We start from the raw sequence: 24,547 nt of genomic DNA on the forward strand, positions 1-24,547 counted from the left end.
TTGTTCTCTAATAGAAGCAAGACCTAGGATATGCTGGCATATATATCTACGGGATCACGGGTGTCCTGGTGATCTCCTGGTTCGGGATCACGCCGGATCACTTCTCGGACTAAGTGACCCCTAGTAATCTCAGTGATCCTCCTATGCTAATAGGTTCCCTATGCGGGTGCATACTATACCGGTTATCCATCACGTGACTTAGCACGTGATATTGTCCTGAGTTATCTTCTGGTTACGCCCTGGTGCGCTGACCGCCCCAGTACGTCACACACCAGTATGTCCTTGGTGCATGTTAGGTCTGCTGGCCGTAATAATTCTAGATTTTCCCTTATCTATTATATTATAATTATTATCTAACGATCTAGAGCCGGAACGTCCCTGCGTAGTTATAATACCTTAACCCGATTATTCTAATATAATTATACATAGTCGTCTTAATTAAGTACCCTTTAATATAACCCGATTTAATGGCTCCGGTTACGCTATATCTGATATAAGTTGCTCAACCCACTGGGCAAAATTCTCATGTCCTCGAGCCCTCGCAATCCTCGCCGCACTCAATCCCGGTCCTCGATCCAGTTCTTCGACTCTAGCACCATGCTCCACGAGCAACCTAGCAACATCGACATCGCCTCTCTAAGCGGCCGTATGCAAGGCGTTAAAATAGTCTCCCACCTGTGCCGGCATACCCTAATCGCGGATTTCTGCCCAAGGTCTTTGGACCCCCGCCTGAAGATCCAAGCCCGGAATTCCCTCAAGCACCCTTCTGATCAACTCCACCCGCAATCCGTCGAGGAGATGGTCAGACTCTATGATCGTTACGAGGAGCCCCCCGGTATGTTGGTGGTAAAATGCCTCGCTAGTCGCGATCTGAGCCGGGGAGAACCGGGTACAGTACTGCTCTGCGCGCTCCCGAGAAGGACAATGGGACAGGAAGTTTCCGATTGCCCGTAGGCCGGGGAGGAGATTATTGACGCCCAGGGCGGCGTGGAACGCATCGAGGTTGGTTGATGCGTAGTCTATGATCCATGGTCCTGGATGCCTGACTTGATGGGCGAGTACCTGAAGGCCCATTTTAAGGCTCCATTCCACGGGTTGGTGAATCCACCCCGCGTTGAGGAGCTGTGTCCAGAGCCAAGCTTCCAGCTCGACGTTGACAGGTCCTCGGGCAGAATGCTGATGCATGTAGTACTGTTCCTGCGAACGAGATTCCACGACGGCCGCCTCAAACCAATCAAACGATGACTTTGTCGGCACGGGAACCCGTACCAAGATGTGTCTAAAGAGGTTAACGTGCCTCTTCACATAACAAACCATGATGAGTACATCGGCCGCTTCGGCAGACAGAACCGACAAGGCAAGACTGCGCTCCTCGCTTAGACGGTCGAACGCCACAGGGTCTTCTATAATCCATGCCAAGCCGGCGAGGCCACGTAGGGTATCCCATTCTGGATGATACGTAAGTACTCGTTGGAGAGTGTAAACATTATGTCTAGATTGCAGGGTAGATAAAGCAGGGAAAGTAGGACGCTGTATACGCACCCTGGGCGCGAAACGCCTGAAAGCCCTCAGTCCACAGACGTGCTTTCACCGCTCCCGCGAAGATATCAACTAGGTGGAGGGGTAATAAGTCTATCTCCTGGTCTACTTCTCGGGCAGGCGGCCTGTCAAAGGCATGATGGACCCCGCCGTCTTCCTCAGCCTTCAAGTGCAGGAGAATTGCATCAAGATACTGCTTGAGGTCGTACTGTCCCAAGAGAAACTGCCCCGCAGTCCTGGCGAAACAGCTGGTATTGCCGGTGTCGTTATACTCTGCCTCAATCTTGCCGACGAGTACACCGCTGCCATACTCCCGCCAGACAATCCTGGTAGTGCCGTCGGGTTGCGTAATGGTCTGCATTGGATAGGGCGTTATGCTAGGATCTTGGAGAGTGGGAAGATATAAACGATGTGTATGAATGAGTGACACCGAACCCGAAACAGAAGCGCAGTGCTAGATAAAGGGGAATGTATAATGTCCCTGAATGAAAGCGATTGTGCTCGCCAGCGGCATGGTTTAAATCCCTTCCCTATGATACCAGTTTATGGGCCATGGCTTCGGAGAGAGGAAGAGGGGGGATAATCCCACTTGGTTTAGCGTCCCATTTCCCTGGAAGAGATGTGTTGGTTGGCCTGAATGGTGACCGAGTATGCGGGCCAGTCGAGGGCCTGAAGGGGAGGGGAAACGGGGAGCCAGGGACCAGGGTCCCTTAGGTCTCTAGATGTTGTGCAGCCAGTAAGCAAAGATTCCGACGGAATCTTTAACATTTGTCAGAACCCACGTAAAGGTCGGAAAGTTTCGCAATGCCGGCGAAAACATAGTCTCTCGGGTGTCAGGACGTGTCTCTCGTGTGACCAGAAGATGTTATTGAATCGTCCGTAGGTCCTTCCGGGTCGGTACTCGTCAAACTCTGTCGGCGTCCACGTGAAGCTAACGATGCGGCCGGAGTATGCCTCGGCCATAGACTATAACATGGCCTGGGAGTATTAATGACTCACATGTGGCAATGCGCCCGTCTTTCCCGGCCTTGGTGAAACGAATATCGGCATCACGGACGGGTGCGAGGCCGTCGTCGCCTTGCGCCCTTGGTCCCAGTCTCCTAGAACCAGTAGCAGTCACACGCTGGGATTTACTGCGGTGTCGTCGCTATAAGGAAATAAGCTTTACACAAGACAGCGTTGGATTACGTTTTGGGACCGCCCAATATCTATAGACATTGCCAAGTCTCGCCGCCAGTGGCATCAAAGAAGCCAGACTAGTGTAAGAGAAGCCTTGTGCGAGCGACGGGTCTCCGTAGTGTACTTGCTACCCAGGTGCATAAACAGACTTCCAGGTTATGGAGGGTCTTGGTCTATGGTTACTCAACATTCGTGTCATGCTCCTTCAGAGAGAGTTTATGTCCCTAATTCTGTGTGTGTCTCGAATTCTCTATCGCCATTGTGACAGTCAAACTAAGTACAACTCTCAATTTTGGTTGAAGACATCTACCACTCATACACATACCAACCCGTCCACATATCTCGGGTGCGGCTTCTTGTACTTTCGGCAACTGGTCGACATACTTACAGTATGTCTCTCTCGGGTGTCTCTGTTGCAGTGACGACCTCTTCCCAACTAACTAGAGAATCTGAACAAGGGTGTCTAGGACTCTAGTTCAGGTCTTCGGGGAACGCTCCGGAGCAGCAACGGCACTAGGTCGCAGTTCCGGCTTCTGCGGTCTGCCATGTCCATTCGATGTGCGAATACAATGATTGACAAGACATGGGGTGAGAAGATCAGGATGTGGTAGGAGCTCAAGCGTGCTACGTACGATCTCCTCTGAGCAGGTTTGAATCAACACGTGTTGGACAGTCATATTAGAGATTACCTTAGGCACAGGGGGTCGAAATACCCGTGTCCAAGATCAGAGAAATACCCGAGCCGGGGGCATGTTATTATAGAAAACGACAAGCAAGTCGATGTTCCCCTTGGTGTCCGTTCAGCACATGCATTTAACGTCAGTTCAAGGTGCCGGAAGTTCGGGAAAGACCAGTCTTGTGTTTTCCCAAACCCAACCGCCAGTAAAAGCTCATACGAACCAGTGCAGACAGTACAGGAGTAAGAGTGCAAGAGTGTATCCATAATTATTAGGTCGAGACCCTCTCTGGCCGGGGTATCATGTACATAAACCTGTTCCTCTTAAACGAACGGAGCCAATCACCGATTCACAATTCCCCAATGTGTTGTCAATCGGGTAAACCCAAGCTCCGTCCGCCTTTCCCCCTCCTTTTTTCCTCTCTCTTTCTTTATCGCTATTGTCAAGTCAATCATCTACACAATGGCTAAGATACACGTGGAGACAGAGACTCAAGGGTTAAAGGGGTTGACACAGTCCTCTTTTATTTTTATTTTTTAGCCGCGACGGCAACGATGAGTGTAGCTGGGTACGCTCGCTCGCTCGCTCTCTAGGTATTCATTCATTCGGCTCGTACACGAGCCAATAGTCACCTGGACCATAAACAGCTAGAGCTCAGTCACGACTCCGTATTTATAGCCCTATGTAGAGTCACGGAGCAAGGAGGACCCTTGTCCAAAGCAGGACCCTCGAGATAACTTGAAGCCTATTGGGTTAGAGACATCATCTCGGTTCCTGGCGTCTTGGCACTGGCTAGGCAAGTTTAAGGGTGCAAGGCCCCTTTTCCTTATTTGCAACGCGCACCGTCGTCCACTTCGTTCTCCCTTCCTTTCCTTTTTTTTTCTTTCTCTTGGCTTGCCGAATCTTGGGATCTCGGTCGTCGACCACCACGTCTAATTACCTCCCGAGACGCTTTGTCGCATTCATCGTCACTCTTTCAGAACTCTGCATTTCGTTATTATCACCCTTTCCTATTTACTGCCCCCCCCCCCTTTTTTTCTCCCCTTGCTTCTAAATCATTCTTAATCACTCAAAACACCAAATCACATCCAGAGCCATGGCGTCCCATCCGACAATACAAGCCTCGCAGGGGCAGCCGTCGCAAATGTCTCCCGAGCAGAAGCCAGCGTTCACAAATCATCCCATTCAACCGCAGCCATATCCAAAGCAGCCCCCTCAGCCCCGTCTCGTGCCATTCCACAAGGGCTGGCATGTTACGAAAATCGTCTTCCGTTCTCTCGACCTCGCTTTCAGCATTATTGTCCTGGCTCTCGCTATCTACGTTGTCATCGTCTTTGGCGATCTTCTAGCCATCGTCCTTATCTCACCTCCTGTACGCAATCAAATTCTCGGCCCACTTAATACACATGCACCATATGTTCATTCAGGCATCCCATCTAACTAACGCCCGATTCATAGGCTATCCTGGCAATCATCTGGGAAACCGCCGAATTCATTACTCTCTGCGCTCGGGGAGGCAGGGTCGGAATCCATCCCGGCGCCCACGTCGGGCTTCACCTCATTATCTGGCTCGCATGGTGTGTCGCGGTCGGTTTCATTGCTACCCGTTTTGCCCTTTTCGGCTACTACGACGTGACAGGTTACGGCAGCGTCATAGACACCCAGGCTGCAATTGTGGCCTTTTCGTCTTTGCTTCTGTGGGTTCACGGTCCTCCCAACTCCCTCCCCTTCCCCCTTCCCCCAGTTCCTACCTGTCCTATCAAGTCTAGCGCCTCGCTCACACAGACGGCACCCCTCAGTATTGTGCACCTCACTCTGTTCATCGGTGCCTGCGTCGATACTTCCCGTCGGAACAGTGCCGCGCGACCTGTTTACGTGGTTGCAAACGGTCCCAACGGTCCCATCTTCGTCGCAAACCAACCCGCAGTCATGCCACAACAACCCGCGTTCGCCTACCAACCTGGTCCGTACCAGCAGCCGGGTGCGTATCAGCCGGGCATGTACCCGCCAGACACATATCCCCAGTCGATGGGGCCCCAGAGCGCCGCCTACCCTCCTGCCGCATACCCACCTCCCACGCAACAAGTTCGAGCTTCCGGCAACTTCTCCACCCACTCCCCGTCAGACTTCTCTCGGACCCAAGAGCAAGCCCAGACCTCAGGAAATGCAACTGTTTCCAGCGACAATGGTCCGTCTGCGCCTCAACGCCAGTCTTCAGTCTCGCCTGTGGACGGTTCATACTATGGTCCCGGAAATGAGTATCATCAGCGAGGGTAGAATGTCGAGATATACGATGACTCTGCACTAGTCTTAATTTTTAATGGGCACGAGCGGGTTGGGAAGGCGTTGCAGGACTGTACCTAGCAAGACTGTGCGTCAGCTTGGCTAGGCTTCTCGGCCAGTGGCCCTTGGCCAGGATAACCTCGTGTCGGATTGATACCCTTTTCGTATGGTCGTTTCTAGGCGAGCCCTGCGCTTTTGTCGTGTCACGAGATTGAAAGAAATGAAGGCGGCCTCCTATTGCAAGTTGGCACCCAAGGGCTCCCAAGTCTCTGCAGCATGTTTCTTGTGAGTCTGGAAGCTCTTGTCATCTGCCAGATTATTAACGCACACACGATGTCAATGCATCGGATGTCATTCATCCTACAGGTGGATGCTTAGACGCTACATGCCAGAAATCAATAAGTAGCGCCCTGGTAATTATCGATCTGCGGTCAGTTTGAATCGTAAGTGACAGCAGAACAGGCCGGCCATGGCTTTCTCTCTTTTTCTTTCGTATGGATGTCCTCGGCTATATACGTTAACATTGACATACAATATTTTGTCATAGACTCAAGTCCAAACAAGGTGATTTGACACGGGGCATGGGGATGGGAGCCTGTAGGGTGCGAACGGCGTCTACTACGGTCACAGAATCCAGTTGCAGCAATGGCATGGCTCGTCGACACGCTTCTAGAATCGCTAGGTTATGTGTCTACAATTGGACGAGAGCCGGAGAATGGAAGACCGATGCAATGACTAGTAGGTGGTCACCCCAGTATCGCCTTGACGCCTAACTCAATCTACAGACCATGTCACAATAGGCACTCAGATGTTCAGATCCATGGCAGCTTATCTTAGTTAGGCATCATATTGCAAAGGATATCTAATCTAGAAAGTATCACATGTGCGTAATTATCCATTCTAATATGATCGGTTGGGCCTTTGGACAGACCCTGTTTCAAGGACAGCAGTGGACGTGGACTGCTGTTAGCTTGTTCGCGACCAGTACGTTTATTGGAAGCGCCAGCGGGGAATCTTGGCACCTGACCATTGATATGTTAGGCATGTACGGAATACGGCTCGATTCACCACGCTAAAAAATCATCGGTGAAGCACAATATGTACGTAGTGAAATGGGTTTTCGACAACATGTCATGGCCAGACGCCGTGGTAGTCAGTCGTCACGGGGCGAGGCGGTCTGAAGACGAGGCGACGTCACGTCAAGACTCAACTCCACTCAAGAACATGCGCCACTTGGGCATTATCAGGGTATGTCTGGATGGACTGTTTGTTACTTGTTCGTATGGCGAATAGATAAGCAAATCAAACAATCCGTCAAGCCCTGAAATAAAACTCTCATAATGCTGTCAGCGTCTCGGGGACACTGGTAGTTGAATATGTGACCGATGCCTCTCTGAGAGATGACTTCGCTCGTTGCGACTTGCACAATAATGATTACAAGTACTAAGTGCCGTACCTATCTATCGCAGTGCACCGTTGTACCGGTATTCCGCAACGTGTGACCGATTCAATTTTCGCCCTGTTTGTGGAACGCGCCGTGCCCAATTACCGTAGATCCCGCCTTGGAGAAAGTGGGGGTGGGTCTCTTAGGTATCCGTACCTGTTTCAAATTGGGGAGAGCCGCAAGATCGGTCGTTGTTCGAAGTACGATGAATGTATATACCGAGACACTACTCGTGAATTCATTCCAATGACAAAAGGTCACGAGGAAGGAATTGGTTAATTAGGCAGGAATCAAATCTGCAAACTTTCTTAGGATAGGTAAGGTAGATAATCAACATAATCATAGTGGAAATCGGGTACCTTAGGTACCGGAAATTCATAATTCAGCGATAGATCCCAAAGATACAAGGACGACGTACGGAGAAAAGCCAATCACGAGTACAATTACACCAGCTAGACATCCATTAGTGTTACTAAAAGTGGGGCTATGCGTTCTGGTAGCCAATGCCAGGAGAATATTACCCCAGCCACTTCGTCCTTCCAGGGACTAAAGCGCAGAATGAACCTTATATGATACGCAGTACTTAAAAGTACCGAATCTGCCGATTTCCCGCAATGCACGACTTTCGGGGGTAGGTAGGTACTTCGCAAGTACAATTAATTTACGAAGAACGTTGTGGCGTCGCGTGACGCAATGGTAACCAAGTACCACTGCCAGTCCCGGCGACCAACCCCCGGCAGCCAGGCAGCACTGGCGGCCCGATAAAGGGGGCCAACATCCCCCTCACCATCGCGAAGTCCCTTTTCTTGTTCTTCTTCCCCCCCTCACCGCAAACAAACAGGGTCGCAAAGTTATATCTAGGATATCTCCTAGTCCGCTCGTTCTGTTTCAAGGCAGGCAGGCTTTGAGATATTCCGCCCGGGCCCGTTCCCTCTGTCAATCTTTTTCGTGTTTGCGTGTGCACACTTCCTTTCTCTCTCTCTCTCTCTCTCTTCCCGATCCTCTGTCCCTCTATTCGTCACTCTTTTGACTCAACAATCCGAATCTTGTCGAAAACACGACAGCTTTGCTGCTGTTGTGGCTTCTTTCGGTCGTCTCCCCATCGAGTTTTCATGTCTCGATCCTGAAAAATTCCTACATCAACAAACTCTCGATAACCCAACCCCCACGACCCACCATGTTCGAGCGCTCATTCCGGTCCCAGGACCGTAGCCGCATCGAAAAGGCAGCAGCGCGGCTGGTGAAGAAGTCGAACTCGACCAAGGATCCGCATAGATTGGCGAAGCTACAACGGTCGTTTGCGGATGAAGCTCGGGCGGCGCAACCGGGCGCCGCCGCTACGTTGTCGTCGTCGTCGTCCCCGGTCGGCGGCAATGGCAAGAGCAAGAGCAACAAATCCCTGGCCCCCTCGCCTATCGTCACCTTGATGGTGGGCCGAGAGGGACGGCTGTTCGCGGCGCACGAGGACGTCCTGCGTCAGGCCCCCTTCTTCGACGCGGCCTGCCGGGACCGTCACTTCGTCGACGCACAGAGCAAGAGGATCTCCCTCCCGGACGAAGAACCCGAGGTGTTTTCGGCCGTCCTCGAATACCTCTACAAGGGCGACTACTACCCGCGCCTGGTGCACAACAGGCAGCGCAACTCTTGGGAGGTCGAGGATGCCCCCGTCAGTCGAGGCACCCCGTACGCTTCGTCTTCCCCCTACTCCCCCCCCTACGTCGATAACAACCCTTACCCCAACGGCGGTGGCCGCGCCGCCGCGAGCCCTCGCGGGCCGTCGGCCCCCACCACGGCCCCTGACGCCACGTTGTACGTGGCGGCGTGCGGGCAGGACATTCTCCGCGACACGGCGGTCTACTGCGCGGCGGACCGGTACGGGCTCGAGGAGCTGAAGAAGGTGGCTCTGCGCAAGCAGGGTCTGCAGGCCGGCATCGACGTCGGCACCATCTTGCGGTCCGCCCAGTACGCCTACGCGCACACGCCCGACACGGACTCGCGGCTGCGCGCTCACTACCTCGCCCTGATCATCCGGTGTCGCAAGACATTCAAGAGGAGCGGGACCATGCAGGCCGAGATGGAGCGGGGCGGCAGCAAGCTCTTTTTCGACCTCTTTGTCGCCATGTGCAACCACCTCGACGACGTCATCGACGTGAGCAACGCCCGCTCTCCGAAGACCATCTGAGACGGTGGTATGCTCTGTTGCTTCACAGGCGACTAAAACGACAAGCCCTAGAGGTCATGTGTTTTTCTTTTTACTCGATTTCTTTTCGTGTTGAGTGTTTTGAGCCGTCATCAACTACAGATTGTGATACCCCAGAGAAGTGCAACAAGGAAGACGGCGGATTCATTTTCGCAGGATAGCGTGGGCAGGCGTTCGGTTTATCATCAATCTCATTGCTCTTTTTGTGGTTCCCCCCCATCAGATTGAAACAGTTACCATTCGGGGGACTTGCTTTGGTCTCGTTTCCACTTCGCGAGAGGGTTGGTTTCGCGTTTCTTTCTGATTGCCACATGGGATTTGCGAGGGAATTAATGCACCGAGCATGGAACTTGCCTCCGACATCCTCAGATCTTATCCTCCCCTTCAGCCTGCTTCTCCACGCAGTCTCGGACTTTCGACACGACTCTCGTCTTTCCACGGCCGGGCCGGGGAACAGAAGCCCTCTGAACCATGTTCGGCGAGCTGGCTCTCCAATTGGACTGTCCCTGAACCGAAAGCTGGGAGGATCGAAACAGAAAACCCAAGAAGAAGAACGTTTGCTGCGCGTCTCACAAAAAACGAAAACAACAAAAAAAAAATCCCAGGAACCACCAACATTCGTTCCAAATTGCTCTCAATTTCATCTGCTCTTTTCGGTGTTTGGGAATACAAGGATAAGGGTACCGGCAGTCTTCACTCTGTTTTCAAGGAATCACGATCGCAAGGCGCAACAACCATCAACCAGACTGCTCATATCAGTTTCTTTCCAGCGCCCCTCAGTATTTAACCCCGCTCACCACTCACCACTCACCACTCCACTCCGTCCTGGATCAACCCGGGAGCAGCAAGGAGCAGCAGCAAGAGGAGGGAAAAAGACAAAGACAAATCATAACGAATAACGAAGCATTCCACAGGTTGGAGGCGAACCTCCTTTCGCTGGCACGACAACCAGATTCTCGAAGAAACGTCGGGACTGGTGTCTGTTTCCTTTGTTTCTTTCGCTAATGAACGGATGGAGATTTCATGTTGGGAGGGGATCTTGGCCTGCAGTTGGAGTCTACTTCACAAGGACGACAACAACAACCCCGCTACTGCGATACAGCTAGCGGTCTTCTTTGTATTTTACACACTTGCAGTTTTGTTCGTGGAAAAAGGCGAAGGAGATGGATGATCTTGATGATTGTCGGGCCGCGCCGAGACAAGCTCCCTAGCGGAGCAGGTCGTCTGTAGAGCGCGCGGCACCCGGCCGGCTTGAGCCCTCTAATCAGGGCGAGGTAATGAGAAAAGTCCCGGCCGCCCCTGTTTGATGATCATGTCCCTGGTGATGACTGATGGATGACCGTGACTGATTGACGTTGCATTGTTTGTGTTCCCTTGAACTTCCACACTTCCACACTTCCACATATATCAAGTCTCATGTACCTGCCCTGTCTCTCTGCAAGGGGATGGCGTGTTCAAGCACAAAAAAAAAAAACTCGCATTTTCTCCAACTCCTCAGCGCCAGTTAATGTCGAGGTCGGAAAATTCAACGGTGAGGCTGTCCGTCACATTGGTCGCGGGCCTCGCCACATAAGCACCCACGGACAAGTCCCACTCGCCGTGGCCTTCCTCGACGGAAAACCAGCACACCTCCCGCAGGGGCTTCCTCTCGCCACTCTCGGGATGCACGTAGTAGACCCAGGCGCTGTGGCCATTATGGTCCTCCTCCCGCTCGATGGTCACGGTGACGTTGTGGTCGAGCGGACCGAGGGCGGCGAGCGGGGAGACGCTCCAGTCGGCGTAGCGGTCGCAAGCAACGGTACTGACCTGGGGCACGCCGTTGTAGAGCTCGACTCCCGTCTTCAGCCATTTCTGCGGGGTGGTGTTGGAGGAATGGCGGGGCTGGAGGACGAGGACGAGCCCGGCTTGGTCGTATTGTTCGGTCCATTTACCGCTGAAAGTGACGCTGGCGGAGTGGAAGGCGGAGAGGGGCTTGGTGGATCTCAGCTTTGTGGGAGCTGCAATATCACATAGTCTCGTTCAGCTGGTCATGGCCCATTCTCACAGTAGTGACTGTCGGAGCGAGGGGGATGGGAAAGAATAGTCACTAGGCACATGTGACATACCGTTGAAGACATCTGTGGTAGGAGGTTTCCTCCAAATATCGGTGCCTGGTTTGGCAGAGAGGGTGAATGACGGCATGGCAGGCAGTGGGAATAGAACAGAGGCAGAAGTAGAAGTAGAAGCCGAAGCATAGGAAGAGGCCGAGGCAGAAACTGAAGATATTACGAGTGGAGGACTCGAGTAGGTTGAGAGTTAAAACGCTGGGCAGACGGTCCTTTGATTCTTTGAAGTCTTTTGAAGTGAAGTGAGATGAATAGAGTGAAGTCAGTCCTTGGGGTGAACAAAATAGTCAGGGATAACAAGGATGGAAGAACAGCCGGAAACTTTCTAGCCAAGCCAGGGCCCAGGGGGGATTTGGGGATAATCAACTAACGTGGTGGGTGCTTCCCCGCATCGCTGCGTTAGTAGTGAATTGATGGTGAACCGTGAAATATGATGTCGAATCACGAATGTGAGACATGGACCTGATCTTTCCGTGCTCCACGGAATATCGAGCCTCGGAACCGGGAAGAAGGGGGTGTGTACAGTACTGTGTAGCCGTCTATTGAAGTATATCTTGACTTATTTCATTTATGATCAGAGTAAACTGCTACGGGTTGTGGTCATGGTTATAAAGGAGAATAGAATAGGAAAATAACCGAGTATGGAGGAAGAAAAGTCGAGGTCTGGTTTCGAACCGAGAAGCCCCATAGAAATGATGAGTCATCTTAGATAGTGCCGCCACCAGTGTTCTTATCGAATGCGGGGTAAGGGCTCGCGTCTTTTCCCCTCGGCCAAAGGAGTCTCGTCGCCGACCATCAATGAAATTTTCCTCCATTCGTCGCACTACCCAACCCCCCCCCCCCCCCCCCCCCCCCCCCCCCCCCCCGCCACCTCCAGTGCGTCCTTCAAATCCCGCCAGCATCACCCATCCTATTTATCGATCGTACCGGCCTACAGCTCATTGCCCAATTGAGCGAGGAAGCAGAGGCCGGATCCAACAAAAGGTCGAGCACATCCTCAGCGAACGAACGAACCCTGGTCGCGCAGTACGCCCACAGAAAGGGGAAGGGGAAGAACAGGGGACGATCATCAACACCATCATTATATCTCGTCCTGAGTCGTCCATCGCTCACTCAAAGAACACGTGCAACTACACGACCGCACAGCAACTCTTAGAGCCCTGTACTTAGACAACGGCGTCTCGATCATCCTCATAGTCGTCCATCTCATTCACCCTAAGCAGACTTTTACCTCACTACCACCATCTCATGAGCATCAGATTCACTTCCACGATCCACCATGCCGCCCATGCTCAAGAAGAGTAACTTCAAACCCAGAAGCCGCATCGGCGAAGCCAGACTCCGCGCTGAGCGGGAAGAGGCCAATGCCCGCGCCGCCAAAGAAGCATCTGCCGCCGCCGCTGCTGCTGCCTCTGCCGCTGCCGCCGCCGCCGCCGCCGCGAGCCAACGACACTCCATCGCCGTCGCTTCCACCGGCCCTCAGTGCGCCAACAAGGCATGTACCCAGCCCAAGGTCGTCGATGGCGTTTGCCAGAACTGCGGCGTCGTCGCCGACGAAAGCAACATCGTGGCCGAGGTCCAGTTCGGCGAGACCTCCTCCGGCGCCGCCATGGTCCAGGGTAGCTACGTCGGCGCCGATCAGGGCGGTGCTCGCACCCTGGGTCCCGGCATGCGACGCGCCGGCGGCTCCGACCACCGCCAAAAATCCCTGGCCGAGGCCAAGGCCATCATCCAGGGCTACGCATCGCGCCTGAGGATCGCCGCCCAGCATGTCGTCGATGTCGCCGTCCGCACTTTCACTCTCTCCTCCCAGCATGGCTTCACCCAGGGCCGGCCCCTCCCCATGGTCTGCGCCGCCTGCCTCTACCTGGCCTGTCGTCAGGAGAAGAACCACGTCATGCTCCTGGACCTGGCCGACCTGACCCAGATCAACGTCTTCCGCCTGGGCCGCGCCTTCAAGGTCCTCCTCTCCAAGGTGCCCACCCCGGGCGTCGACCCCGTCTTCCCCGAGGACATCATCCACCGCCTCGCTGCCAAGCTCGAGTTCGGCACCGACGTCACCAAGGTTGCCGAGGATGCCCTCCGCCTCGTCTACTCCATGCGCCGGGACTGGATCGTTATGGGCCGCCGTCCCTCCGGCATCTGTGGCGCCTGCCTGCTCATGGCCGCCCGCATGAACAACTACCGTCGCACCGTCCGGGAGGTCGTCTACGTCGTCAAAGTCACCAGCCACACCATCATGGAGCGCATGAAGGAGTTCAACGAGACCACCACCAGCAAGATGACCGTCGACGACTTCCTCGCCGTCGACCTGCGCCAGTCCTCCGCCCTGTCCCACGACCCGCCCTCCTTTTACCGCAACTCCGACGCCTACAAGCAAAGGATACAGGAGCGCCGGAAACGTAAACGCCCCGTCACCGATACCGGTGATGGCCTTCGAGACGCGAGCCGCCCTAATCCCGCCACCGAGATCGAGCGGGGGGCTTCCCGGTCGACTAACGGCAGCAACACTCCATCAACCCCATCACTATTACAATCCCAATCCCAATCCCAATCACAATCACAATCACAGTCCACATTGGCAACCACACCAGCTTCGTCTGCCCCAACCACCGGCCTTTCTTCCGGCCCCGACCTCTCTTCCGTCCCGAACCCGGCAGACTCGTACCGCCGAGACAAGGACGGCTATCTCATACCCCCAGTCCCGCCTCAAATCAACGCCCAGGAACCGGCTTTGCGCGGCGCCGACGATGCCGACTTTGAAGGCCTCATCAACCAATTCGGAGAAGCCATGGATGCTGCGGAGCAACAAGACGACTCCCAGCACGGGGATCATGACGGCGATCAAGACGGCGATCAAGACGGAGAACCCACGTCTACGACCACATCCAGACCTCGCGGTCGACGCCCCAAGGCCCCCCGGCCAACCCTGCCCATCAACGAGGAGTGGGAAGGGGACGAGGAAGACATCGAGGACGAGATCTCCGAGATCATGAACGACCCGGAGACCATGGAGCACGCCAAGGCCTACGGCAGCGCCGAGCAGCGCGCCCGCCTGCACGCCATGTGGGCGCTCCAGAACGAGCCGCACAAGGAGGTCTCCATGGCCCCCGTCGTCGAGGAGGACGAGTTTGCCGACGACCCGGAGGTGCAGAACGCCATCCTGACCCCCGAGGAGGCCAAGCTGAAGGAGCTCCTCTGGGTCAACGAGAACAAGGACTGGCTGCGCGAGAGCCAGCAGCGCATGTTCCAGCGCAAGCTCGACGCCGGCAAGCCCAAGCGGCCCCGCAAGCGCACCAAGGCCCGCCCCGGCGAGGCCCAGACCTCGCCCGCCGGCACCCCCATCGAGGCCGCCCAGAACGTCATGAAGCACCACGGCATGTCCAAGCGCATCAACTACGACGCCATCTCCAGCCTGCTCGGCAGCGGGCCCGGGGGCAGCCCCGCCCCCGCCACCGCCACCGCCAGCGGCCAGACCAGCAAGGCCAACAGCACCTTGGGCGATGCGTTCCGCGAGGACGAACCTCCCCAGGACGAGGCCGACGAGTTTTCCGACTCCGATGCTGGGGACGAAGACGAGGCGCAACGGGACTACAACGACTACGGAGACGATTACGATGATTATGAGAATCCGGACGTGGACGAAGACGATTACGGGCAAGGCTACGAGGAGGACGAGTAGTGGTCGACTCGTTCCACGCTGTCAGTCTACTGCCATGGGTCTACTGTACTGATAGAGCAAAGATAGTTGTTGGTGGAGGAGGCGAAGTTGGTGAGGCGGATATCTGATAGCGTACATGTACATGGGGAATCGATAATTCATCAGACCGACTCTTGGCCCTCGTCTAGTGATGGCGTGATATCTTGTTGACACGGATGAAGCGTGTGATATGGTGTCGTCGTTAATAAGAAGCCCTTGGAACTCCTTGTTTTGCATCTTCTACGCAACGCGTTTCTACTTGTAATAATGCCAAAATCCAGGCAATTCCCCGCCCATATCCCAACGCTAAACAAGTTCCAGCTCCTTCGTGTTACCTCCCGAGTCCCAGTCCCTCTATCCGATCATGGTAATGCCGGAAATATCACCCCCAAAAGCAAGCCCAAGTCCAAGCCAACAGAGCCCTCTCAACTGGCTTCCATTCGAGCTTGAAACCATCGCAACGTTTCCAGCCCCGTCTGCACTCGCATGCCTATTCTGGCATCGAACAGGAACGCCTCGCCGCGTACAACGACGTCCAGATGCTCCTGAGCCTCTCGGGCTTTCGCGAGACAACACGCCCGGAGCTTCGCCTCGGACGTTTCTCCGTTGCTCTTCTCGCTCTGGGAATCAGCTCCCGTCGCCCCGTCCACCTGGACCGCGCATGCTTCGGCCCACGCGATGACACCGAGCTCGTAGTGCGCCAGGGGCCAGGAATAGTCATCCCGTAGTGCTCCCTTTAATAATGATCTGCACATGTGTCAGCTTTGAGCCTGCATCGATCAAAGACGAAAAAGAAGGGGGAGAAAAAGAAGGGGGGGGGGGAAAGAAGGGGAAGAAGAGAAGGAAAAAAACGTACCGGTCATAACAGAGCACCTCATCCTTCAACAGAGACCTGGCCTCCTCCAGCTTCCCCTCAAGCCGAAGCACCCCAGCAAGGTTAGCAGCCCGCACGGCCTTCTCATCCGGGTTCTCCTTCATCCTGCGAACCCCTTCCTCGCCGGCGGTGCAGCGCTCCCAGGCGAGGCCGACGCGCATACGGCGCAGCTCCTCGGCGTCCATCCTCTTGGGCCCGCACCACAAGGCAGCCATCTCAAGGGCGGGGCTGGGCCCGGCAGCGTCGGCGAGCGAGACGCCCAGCTCCTTGGCGCGGGCCTCGAACTTGTCAATCTTGCGCTGCACGAACATGTCGAACGGCATGGGCTTGGCCATGAACTTCTTCCGGCCGGCCACGGTGGGCGCCTTCCGCCACAGCTCCTCTACGCGCGTCTTCCGCCTGCGCGTCTCGTCCTCGTCGGCCTCGGCCTCGTGCACGGCGTCGCGGTAGCGTTCCAGCTCGGCGCAGCCGGCGAGGTAGTAGTAGAGGGAGTGGCTCCAGTCGTTGAGCTCGAGGCAGCGGAGGGCCGAGTCCCGCATGAGCGGCCAGTCCTGGGCGAACATGGCGTCCAGGGCGAGCTCGAAGGCGTTGAGGGCGGCGACCTGGCGCATCTTGGCGGCGGGGCCGGTGGTCAGGGTCTCGATGGCGTCGCGGAGGCGGCATTCCTGGGCGAGTCCGCGGGCCTCTTCGATTCGCCAAATCCGGGACTCCGGGTACCGGCGGCGCATCTCGGCGAGAAGGGCGGCGCATTTCTCCCGGGGGATGCCGACGACGTCCGTCTCTGTGTCATGGCTAGTGTCGCCATCACAGCGGGCCGAGAGGATTTGGTCCAAGATCGACGACGAGGATAACGAGGGGGGCGAGATGGGAGGTAGAATGTCGGCGGTACCGAGAAGACCATTGTAGTAGGCCAACAGAACGAGGCCGGAAGCGGCGCCGTTGATATTGTGAAAACGAGTGGCGCTCCATAGCATACTCACGCCACGAGACCGGTCGCCCTGAAAACCGATGATGGAGAGCAGCCGGGACATGGCCGGGGGCACCATGCTGATGAGGATATGAAGGAGGCCATAGCACATGTTGGCGCCGGAATGGATGAAAATGTCGAGGGGGTTGGTGAGAGCGGGAGTGGCGGCATTGGCGTTGACATTCGTACCAGCGAGTGGTCGGGACTTTTCGCCTTCTTGCAGTCGCAACTGCGACAGGTCCTTTTCGAGCGTAGAAGGCGAGGAAGGAGGCGGCGCATCGGTTAGGGGTAATTGTGATTGTGTGGGGACTGGTTGAGCCTCGGGGATTTCTGCGGCTGCCCGCTTCTCATCAAGGACGTCGACGGCATCGCCGTTCTTGTTGCCGCTCACCGTCTTGGGGAACATGTCGGCAAACTCCGACTCGTCAAAACTCCCAGGCATCGGGTCATCCTCCACCGGGTTAAAAAGCGGCGCCGGTACCGATCCCGGTGCCGATGTCGAGCCAGACGTGGGCGAAAACGCCTTCCTTTCCGCCTGAGCAATGGCATCCAAAGTAAGGTACGCCTTCCGAAGCTTATAGAAACCCTTCAGAGCCTCCGTCAAACTCTCATGCAGCACAGACACGACGGCAGACATGAGCTGTGTCTCGGCGGCAAGGAGGGTGTACTCGGTCCCGGGGGCGTAGATGTCGCTATGCCTCTCGTCCTTCTTCTGCGCCGCCTTGAGCTCGGCCCAGGCCCTCGCCTCGCATTCGGCCAGCTTCGCGGACGCCTCTGCCATGACGTCCTTCTCGAAGCCCATAACGGCGCGCATGAAGCAGGTGAGGGCCAGACCGAGCATGTGGAACGGCGAGTCGCCCTTGGCCAGGGCTTCCGTCGCGCCCTCGATGTCGTCGTTCATCACGAGGCTCACGGCGGCTAGGGCATCTTCTAGTTCGGCAGCCTTCTTGGTGGCGCGGAATCTGGTTTCGGCGTCGACATCATCGTCCTGGATGCTGAGCCTGGTGGCGTCGCCTTTGCTGCCTTTGGATCCTTTGGTCCCTTTGCTTCCACCGGCGGAGGAATCAGCAGACACGGCGGCTGGTGTTGATCGAAACCAGGAGCTGAGTTTGCTCATGATGAAGAGGCTAGAGTTGGGCGAGATTTCGCCCTTTAGGTGTAGGGGGTAATAAGAAGTAAAAGGCTCAAGGGCTGAGATGAGAGTGAGAAATAAACCTCCGCGATGATGTACTTTCGAGGGTTCCTCGTCTTATTCAGCAGGTTGAAATGAAAGTATGTACTCGTACAGTCTGGTACTTCGCTTCGTGCTCAGTACTTCGAATGTACCAAGATGCGTGGGGGGTCCAGACTTCAACCCTCAAGTCGACAGAGGAACTGAATGGGGCGATATACGTACAACGAACCCAAGGGGCCGGATAGGGAGGGCTAAGGAGGTCAAAGGAACATCTTCCCAAACCCTTCTAAGCCGTGATGTACCAGAGACCAACTGTACCTTGCCTTAGACATAGAGTGTAGCTCGGATGGGACCCCGGAAAAGCTTGTTTAGTCGCGAGATGATGAAAGTTAGACATAAAGCATCAGGGCGGGCTTGGGTTTGAGAAAGGACAAAAAGGAGAAAAGGAAAAGGAAAAGGAAAAAGAAAAGAAAAGAAAAGAGACGCAAGCGAAAATAAGAAGGGGGAAACTACCCCCGATTCAAAAGAAAAGCGGAATCCCGTCAAGTTAGACGCGCCCGGACCTCCGGCAATGCCGAGCTGCCCGCACCTCCGCGGACTCTTAGTAATCAACCCCTTTTTATGTATTGTGATTTATTATGTATTTTGTCTTGGTCGACAACAACTCCCCCAGAATTCCACGAAATTATTAATGATATAAACAAGAAACAGAAAGACAAGTCAGACACAAAGAACCCAAATATTGAAACATTGACTATAATCCCTGGGTCATTTTTTTTTTAAATCTACCTGACCCAGATATACAAAGACCGCCTGGTATATCCATGATCTTGTCTCTAGTGTTTCCATTTCCTTGGCCCATATTGTCGTAGCTGATGGACCAGAATGCCCCGTATATCCTTTCCGTCTTCCGAGTAGTAGTACTACGGACTCTAGTAGCATCATGATAAGTTCCTTGTCCGTCAGATGAAGTAGCCCTGAACGCCAACCTGTGCCGTACCCGCAATGAACAGGTGGCCCCTTTATACAAACGAGGTAAACTCGCATCCATGCCACGATGCGAGAGATCTCGTCCATCCCCCGGCTCTCAAGCCTCAAGCTCACAATATTCTTTCCACTTTAGTTTCTTTTTTTTTCCTTCAAGCCATATTCCACCGTCAGCCCTCCGGCGCCAGCATCTCACTTGACCTTCAGCCCAAACAAGGTACCTTTCCTGCGCACTCTTGGCTCGGCTCCCTCCTCCCGTCCGCTGGCGGATGTAGTACCCGCACGGGTCGGGCCCTTCGCTTCCCTGTCCAGCTCGGCATGCACCTTGTCGCGCCGCTCCCGACGACGCGTCTCGATCGTGTCCTGGTCGAGGTGGTTGAATCCGTTCCGCCGTTTGAAGCACGCCTCAATCACCGCGTTGGCGTCGAGGAGCCGTCGGGGCATCGCCTGCACGACCCCGAACATTTCCATCGGGTCTTTGACTGCCTTGATCTCCGCCTCTCCCAATTTGAAGATGGTCAGGGCCACCCGGAACAGCGTCTTGGAGCCTTCCAGGAAGAACACGTCCCACACGCGGAGGGTCGTCTCGATCGGCAGCGTGCCGATGAAGCAGCTCATGAACCACGCAGTCATGCAGAGCGTGATCGGGGGAAGCCGGTCGGTCGACTTGGTCGGCACGTGCTTGCGTCGCGATGTCACCATGCGTAGCGAGCTTCCCGTGGTCGTCGTCTTCGTCGTGGGGCGTATCGCGTTCGGGTCGGCGTCCATCTCGTCTCCAATCTTAGCCCACACCGCCGGCATAGTCTCTCGTATCGTGCTCATGAGGACGCCCAAGTCCACCTTGGAGCCCTCCAAGCTCGTCTCGTGCGTGCCGGGGAGATAGACCCGCGTGATCACGTTGAGGAGCCAGAACGACTGCTCCTCCGTGTCCATGAACAGCAGAAGAAGCCCCGCCAAGAAATTGAGGCTCTGGCAGTATCCAATGCGCGGGTTGTAGATGGCAAAAGCCTGAAGCACACGTCTCAACGACGAGATCATCCTGGGCTCAGACTCGACAGCATCGCCATTTTCATTGCTGTTGCCGGGCTCTGTGTTTGGTGCCGAGGCCGAGTTCGCCGGTTTGAAGTGAATATTGTCCGGGAATGTTCGGTGCAGGTCGCGCTCGATCGCCTCCACGTCCACCGGCTTAGCCGTCTTGCGCAACAGCTCCTCGTACACGCCCGAGTGCTTCGAGAGGATCGCCGGCCCGCCAGCGTAGTAAAACCAGGCAGCGCCCCTCCAGTCGGGAGGGATCCCCTTACGGACAAACCGCTTCGTCTTGGCCGCGCTTGGCTGTGGGAACCGGATAGGTCGGTCCGTCAGGAGGCCGCTGTCCTTGTGAAACGCTATCCACTTCCTCCGCCTCCGTGCGAGGTAGTCGCTGTATTTATCGTTCCAGGCATCGTACTGCTCCCTCGTAATGTACTGGTTTTGTTTCCGAAATCCGTATCGGTCTCTCGAGTTGGGATCTTCTAATTCTACCGTCGAGGATGGCGCGGAAGATGCGGTGACGCTGGTGAGGTTACTCGCATGACGCATAGGCAAGGATGCGGGTAAGGGTGAGGGTGAGGGCGAAGTTGAAGGTGAAGGCGAAGGCGGACGCGATGGAGAGGGCGATGGAGAAGGTTGCGTTCCGTGTAACGATTTCGCCGAATCCCGCTTGTCACTCTCCGCACACCCTTTGTCGCTCTCGGCCTCCCTTGTTCCCGAGTCTGTGACATCCGTGTCGCTGGCGAGTGGTGACGGCGGCGTTGCGGCGGTGGCGCTGAACGTCTCGGTAGACTCACGGACGAGAGGTAACATGCCAGGAACTGTACGATTCCCGGTTCTCGTGGCGGACTCTGCGAGCAGGGACCGATCCAGGGCTTCCAGGATTCGCGTGTTTCTCTTGGTCATCTCGGATTCCTTGTTTGTATCATCATCGTGGTCTTCGGCGCACGACGAGTCATGGAAGCCCTTCTCATACAGCCCCATGACGTCCTCGATGCTCGGCTCCTCCGAGCCAGTGCACATCGAGGCGACAGAGCTATCCCTCGTCGCAACACTACTTCTCTCCGTCGTCGCCGTTCCAGGGGCGCTCGATGCCGTCCACTGCGAACGATAGCTCGACCGGGACTCGTCTGCGCTCATCCAGGGAGCCATGTCGCGGCCATGGCTAGATGATCCCGTACCGTCGGTGCTGTTCGTCAGTGGGGGCGGTGGGGTCCGAGTTGTCGGCGGGACGCCGGCAGCGTGGCGTAGTTTCGACCGGCCAGGTTCGTGAACGTCGCTACAAGGCGGAAGGGGTGTCGAGGTCACGGGTGACGACGGGTTGGTTGCAGTTTGCGTGTTGGGCTCCTCACGATGCTGAGGGTGCTGAGGCTGAGGCTGAGGCTGAGGCTGAGGTTGAGCCTGTGGTCGAGGAAGAGACAGTGGCAAATGCAGTTCGGCAGAGTAGTCGGAAGGTGCTGCGAAGGGAGAGGGAAAATATGGTTGTCTGGCTGTGGGGGGGTCGAGGGCTGGTTGTGATTGTAGTAGCTGTGGTTGTAGCTGTGGTTGTAGCTGTGGTTGTGGCTGTGGTTGTGGCTGTGGTTGTCTAAGGCTCGGTTTCCGCGGACGGGAAAAGTTCTGCTTCGGCATGGGGTGGGCAGAGATTCGATCCTCCGTCTCTGGAAACCTCGCCGTCCTTGCCGACAGGGGAGGTTCGGCGTATGCATCGTGGGGGGAGCCAAGGTTGTCGTAAGCAGAAGCGACGGCGAGGGCTGCCTTGGACTTGGGAAAGTTATAAGTGCCCGAGTTGCCCAGAGCATCCCAACGCGGGGACATGGGCAAAGGGGGCAGCTGGTGCGGAGGTGGTTCGTGGGAGACGTGGTAGCTAGTCTGAAGAGGGGCGGCGGGGGGAAGGTCGGCGTTGGACCAATAAGGCAGCATCGGGGGGTTCGGCGGTCGGGAAGGATACAAGTTGAAGGGGCGGGTTCCGAGGTTCTTTTGGCGATCCACGAGGGTAGGGTCTGTAGGGCCTGTGTCGTCCATAGTGCTCACACAACGCCACAGCGTCAGGTTTGACTGTCGTCCGAATATCGAGCAAAGCCCCCAGAGCCGCTTTCAGCCCGTTGCCCACGCCCTGTAATGTCAGGACAAGAGGCCGGGCACCACCCCAAGCTTTGAGACGATTCCAGGACCGGAAACGGGGCGGTAATAGATATTTTCCTTTTTCTTTCTTCTTTGGGCTCAAAGGGGGGGGCGGGTTTTGGTGTTTCTTTCCCTGCCCCTTTATTGTGCAACGTGGAATTTCTTTTCTTGTTTTCTCGTTTTTCTCCACGCACTTTCGTTTAATGCCCTACTCGAATGTTTGGCTCGTGATCGCCGGGGCCAAGGAGCAGTAGAGTCAGGTATTTGTTTGGGTCATGCAAGTCGGCATCGAATCGGAATCGGTGCTTTGATCCAGTGATCATGGCGACTTGTGTGTATAAACTTGAATCGTTCAGTCTCTACATACCCGGCTCGGACGTAGCTGGGTTTCCGCCGTAGGAGATTGTGGGTGTGATCGACGGGGGCTAGAGACGACAGCGCGGTTGGTTTTGATCCGGGGCTTCTTTTGCAGACAGGAAACCGGAGGCACTGTTCTGGGAGGCAGCACAGTCAAAGGTCAATAGTGACGTGGTGCCGTGATGCTCGAAGAATCCTGTGATGGTGAGCGTAAAAAAAACCCCTCGATGAAATATTCAAAGAGTACGGAGGGGCTCGTAGTATAATGTCGGATCGTCCGGGTTTGCTTTTTTTTTGTCTCGAGTGGCGGTACCGTCGCTCCTTGGGGTCGGCATTCGTATATTGTTGGCGGTAGGAATGGAAGCAAATCCTGATAGGGAAGCGGCATGAAGCGATACGATGCAATATGTAAGGTACCTATGTGTATGTAGGTACCCGACGCGAGTACCTCGGGAAATCTGTGGAGAGGGTCAGTTCAGTTCAGGGGTTCGTCAGGCCAGGAACCAGGGGCTAAGAAATCTCCCAGGCTCCTTGAAGAGTAGGTAGGTAGGTTAATTTACCAGGAAGAGAGACAAACGGAACAAAGAGAATCAGGGGATCAGAATGTCCCGGACGCGAGCCGGCCAACTGCGTGTTTTAGGAATGCGTTTGACCTGTTCGTTGGGTCCTTGACTCGTTAATAAAAGGGAGGCTTCGGATTTGGCTCGCAGAACTCAGACTCACAGCCACAGACTCTTCTGTGTGTGGAGGCTTGGAGAGTGAGTGAGCGGGCTTTGGGCTTTGGGCTTCTGGGGCTTGAGTCGCGTCAACCAGGTCGATCCGTCTAGCTGTGCAACCAGCGCTCAGGCCCCCAACTTCTGGCCAGTAACAGATTGAGGATACTGAGCCCCGAGGTTTTCCCAGGTACATTGCAGGCGTCATCATAAGAATTGGACATCTCTTGGCCGAAGAGGGAGGGAGTGCCCGATGGGGAGTCGGAATGCAGGCATATCAATACAAGCGATTTTTAGCGGAATGAAGACCGATAAGGTAGTGGATGACGATGACAGTATGTACTCCGTGGTAAATGGGCTTGACACGATATTATTAAACAGTCCGTCGGCATTGGTGGCCCGCCCGCCAGTGAGAAAAAGTTGGAGAGAAAACCAAGAAGGTGAAAGGGGAACTGGGGACAGGAAATGAAGAAGTACACACCTCTAAAACATGACGTTTCTCGTTTCCATCGGAGACGATGTCAAAGCAGAAAACGCAAAAGAGAAGAGAGGGGGAAAAAATCCCCTCAGCAGCCACTATCCATAAAGACCTGCCATATGTACAAGTGAAATTTTGACGACGAACGGAGGATTATGATGAGGTCAATACTGTGCAGTGATGGGTATATTCCTGCATTCCTACCATATAACGCAGTAATAACCGTAATTACCTGATTAACGTCGATCCCGCCTTCCGACCTCGAACCGTAGAAGCACGAACGAAGCACGAAGTATCCGTACTTCGTCCAAATTCGTAACAGTCTCGACGCGGGCTATTCCAAGTCGTGTTTAGTTGTTTGATCCCCTTCAAACAGCGAGGTCCTAAAATCATATCAGAACTCACCCGCTGGGCATAGGTACTTCGTCGCGGACAAACGCCAACAAGACATCCCGTCAACACGCAGGGAGCTAGCACCGGGTAGGTCGGGTGCCTGGAAAAGTGAATACCTTACAGGAGGTAGTGGCCCCGTATTTACCCCCCCATTACGGGCTGTACTTTCCCGAGCTTCTGGAATCCATGACGAAGTACTGTATCATTAGCCCGTACCCGTACCTTACCTAGGTAGGTGTTTGTAAAGGGTATTAAGTACTGATACTACTGATAGCAGGGGAAGCCCAGAGATGACGCACCAGACATAACAATACACTTGTTAGACAG

General features: G+C 55.1%; 8 protein-coding genes across 8 annotated transcripts; 4 read left to right on the forward strand and 4 right to left on the reverse strand.

Annotated features, from left to right (window-relative positions):
- Positions 1-376: 376 nt before the first annotated feature.
- On the reverse strand, positions 377-2,016 carry SODALDRAFT_334880 (hypothetical protein). The gene is made up of 2 exons (XM_028612318.1): positions 1,543-2,016; positions 377-1,448 (listed from the first exon to the last, which is right to left on the reverse strand). The coding sequence occupies exons 1-2, from the start codon at positions 1,898-1,900 to the stop codon at positions 691-693; spliced, it is 1,116 nt and encodes a 371-aa protein (XP_028464478.1). The 5' UTR covers positions 1,901-2,016; the 3' UTR covers positions 377-690.
- A 2,475-nt stretch (positions 2,017-4,491) lies between these two features.
- Positions 4,492-6,148, forward strand: SODALDRAFT_401571 (hypothetical protein; the record flags this gene model as incomplete). The annotated part of the gene is made up of 3 exons (XM_028615331.1): positions 4,492-4,767; positions 4,854-5,092; positions 5,165-6,148. 3 exons carry the CDS (start codon positions 4,492-4,494, stop codon positions 5,670-5,672), a joined length of 1,023 nt encoding a protein of 340 aa, XP_028464479.1. The 3' UTR covers positions 5,673-6,148.
- A 1,813-nt stretch (positions 6,149-7,961) lies between these two features.
- Positions 7,962-9,469, forward strand: SODALDRAFT_204800 (hypothetical protein). The gene is made up of 2 exons (XM_028607235.1): positions 7,962-8,002; positions 8,079-9,469. The coding sequence occupies exon 2, from the start codon at positions 8,300-8,302 to the stop codon at positions 9,302-9,304; it is 1,005 nt and encodes a 334-aa protein (XP_028464480.1). The 5' UTR covers positions 7,962-8,002; positions 8,079-8,299; the 3' UTR covers positions 9,305-9,469.
- On the forward strand, positions 9,469-10,518 carry SODALDRAFT_204735 (hypothetical protein). The gene has a single exon (XM_028607234.1). The coding sequence runs from the start codon at positions 9,634-9,636 to the stop codon at positions 10,219-10,221; it is 588 nt and encodes a 195-aa protein (XP_028464481.1). The 5' UTR covers positions 9,469-9,633; the 3' UTR covers positions 10,222-10,518.
- Positions 10,480-11,820, reverse strand: SODALDRAFT_204714 (hypothetical protein). Its single transcript, XM_028607233.1, has 3 exons — positions 11,799-11,820; positions 11,428-11,656; positions 10,480-11,319 (listed from the first exon to the last, which is right to left on the reverse strand). The coding sequence occupies exons 2-3, from the start codon at positions 11,501-11,503 to the stop codon at positions 10,817-10,819; spliced, it is 579 nt and encodes a 192-aa protein (XP_028464482.1). The 5' UTR covers positions 11,504-11,656; positions 11,799-11,820; the 3' UTR covers positions 10,480-10,816.
- Positions 11,821-12,293: 473 nt separating this feature from the next.
- Positions 12,294-15,336, forward strand: SODALDRAFT_334883 (hypothetical protein). Its single transcript, XM_028612319.1, has one exon. It carries the CDS (start codon positions 12,707-12,709, stop codon positions 15,107-15,109), a length of 2,403 nt encoding a protein of 800 aa, XP_028464483.1. The 5' UTR covers positions 12,294-12,706; the 3' UTR covers positions 15,110-15,336.
- Positions 15,337-15,552: 216 nt separating this feature from the next.
- Positions 15,553-18,085, reverse strand: SODALDRAFT_325290 (hypothetical protein; the record flags this gene model as incomplete). The annotated part of the gene is made up of 2 exons (XM_028609970.1): positions 15,553-15,874; positions 15,984-18,085. The coding sequence occupies 2 exons, from the start codon at positions 18,083-18,085 to the stop codon at positions 15,553-15,555; spliced, it is 2,424 nt and encodes an 807-aa protein (XP_028464484.1).
- Positions 18,086-19,104: 1,019 nt separating this feature from the next.
- Positions 19,105-23,851, reverse strand: SODALDRAFT_380188 (hypothetical protein; the record flags this gene model as incomplete). The annotated part of the gene is made up of 11 exons (XM_028615093.1): positions 23,831-23,851; positions 23,360-23,707; positions 23,197-23,263; positions 23,085-23,094; positions 22,950-23,006; positions 22,647-22,773; positions 22,492-22,584; positions 22,190-22,271; positions 19,326-22,158; positions 19,199-19,259; positions 19,105-19,131 (listed from the first exon to the last, which is right to left on the reverse strand). The coding sequence occupies exons 2-11, from the start codon at positions 23,558-23,560 to the stop codon at positions 19,105-19,107; spliced, it is 3,558 nt and encodes a 1,185-aa protein (XP_028464485.1). The 5' UTR covers positions 23,561-23,707; positions 23,831-23,851.
- Between the last annotated feature and the right edge of the window lie 696 nt (positions 23,852-24,547).

Source organism: Sodiomyces alkalinus (assembly GCF_003711515.1).
Source record: "Sodiomyces alkalinus F11 unplaced genomic scaffold SODALscaffold_8, whole genome shotgun sequence".
Classification (NCBI taxonomy): Eukaryota; Fungi; Ascomycota; class Sordariomycetes; order Glomerellales; family Plectosphaerellaceae; genus Sodiomyces; species Sodiomyces alkalinus.

Bases quoted from the DNA above. Each gene is read 5' to 3' on its own strand.
- SODALDRAFT_334880 (XM_028612318.1), bottom strand. From the start codon at position 1,900: ATGCAGACCATTACGCAACCCGACGGCACTACCAGGATTGTCTGGCGG. The intron at 1,449-1,542 runs GTGCGTATACAG...CGTATCATCCAG, and splicing joins TCAGGCGTTTCGCGCCCAGG to AATGGGATACCCTACGTGGC.
- SODALDRAFT_204800 (XM_028607235.1), top strand. From the start codon at position 8,300: ATGTTCGAGCGCTCATTCCGGTCCCAGGACCGTAGCCGCATCGAAAAG.
- SODALDRAFT_204735 (XM_028607234.1), top strand. From the start codon at position 9,634: ATGGGATTTGCGAGGGAATTAATGCACCGAGCATGGAACTTGCCTCCG.
- SODALDRAFT_204714 (XM_028607233.1), bottom strand. From the start codon at position 11,503: ATGCCGTCATTCACCCTCTCTGCCAAACCAGGCACCGATATTTGGAGG. The intron at 11,320-11,427 runs GTATGTCACATG...GTGATATTGCAG, and splicing joins TACCACAGATGTCTTCAACG to CTCCCACAAAGCTGAGATCC.
- SODALDRAFT_334883 (XM_028612319.1), top strand. From the start codon at position 12,707: ATGCCGCCCATGCTCAAGAAGAGTAACTTCAAACCCAGAAGCCGCATC.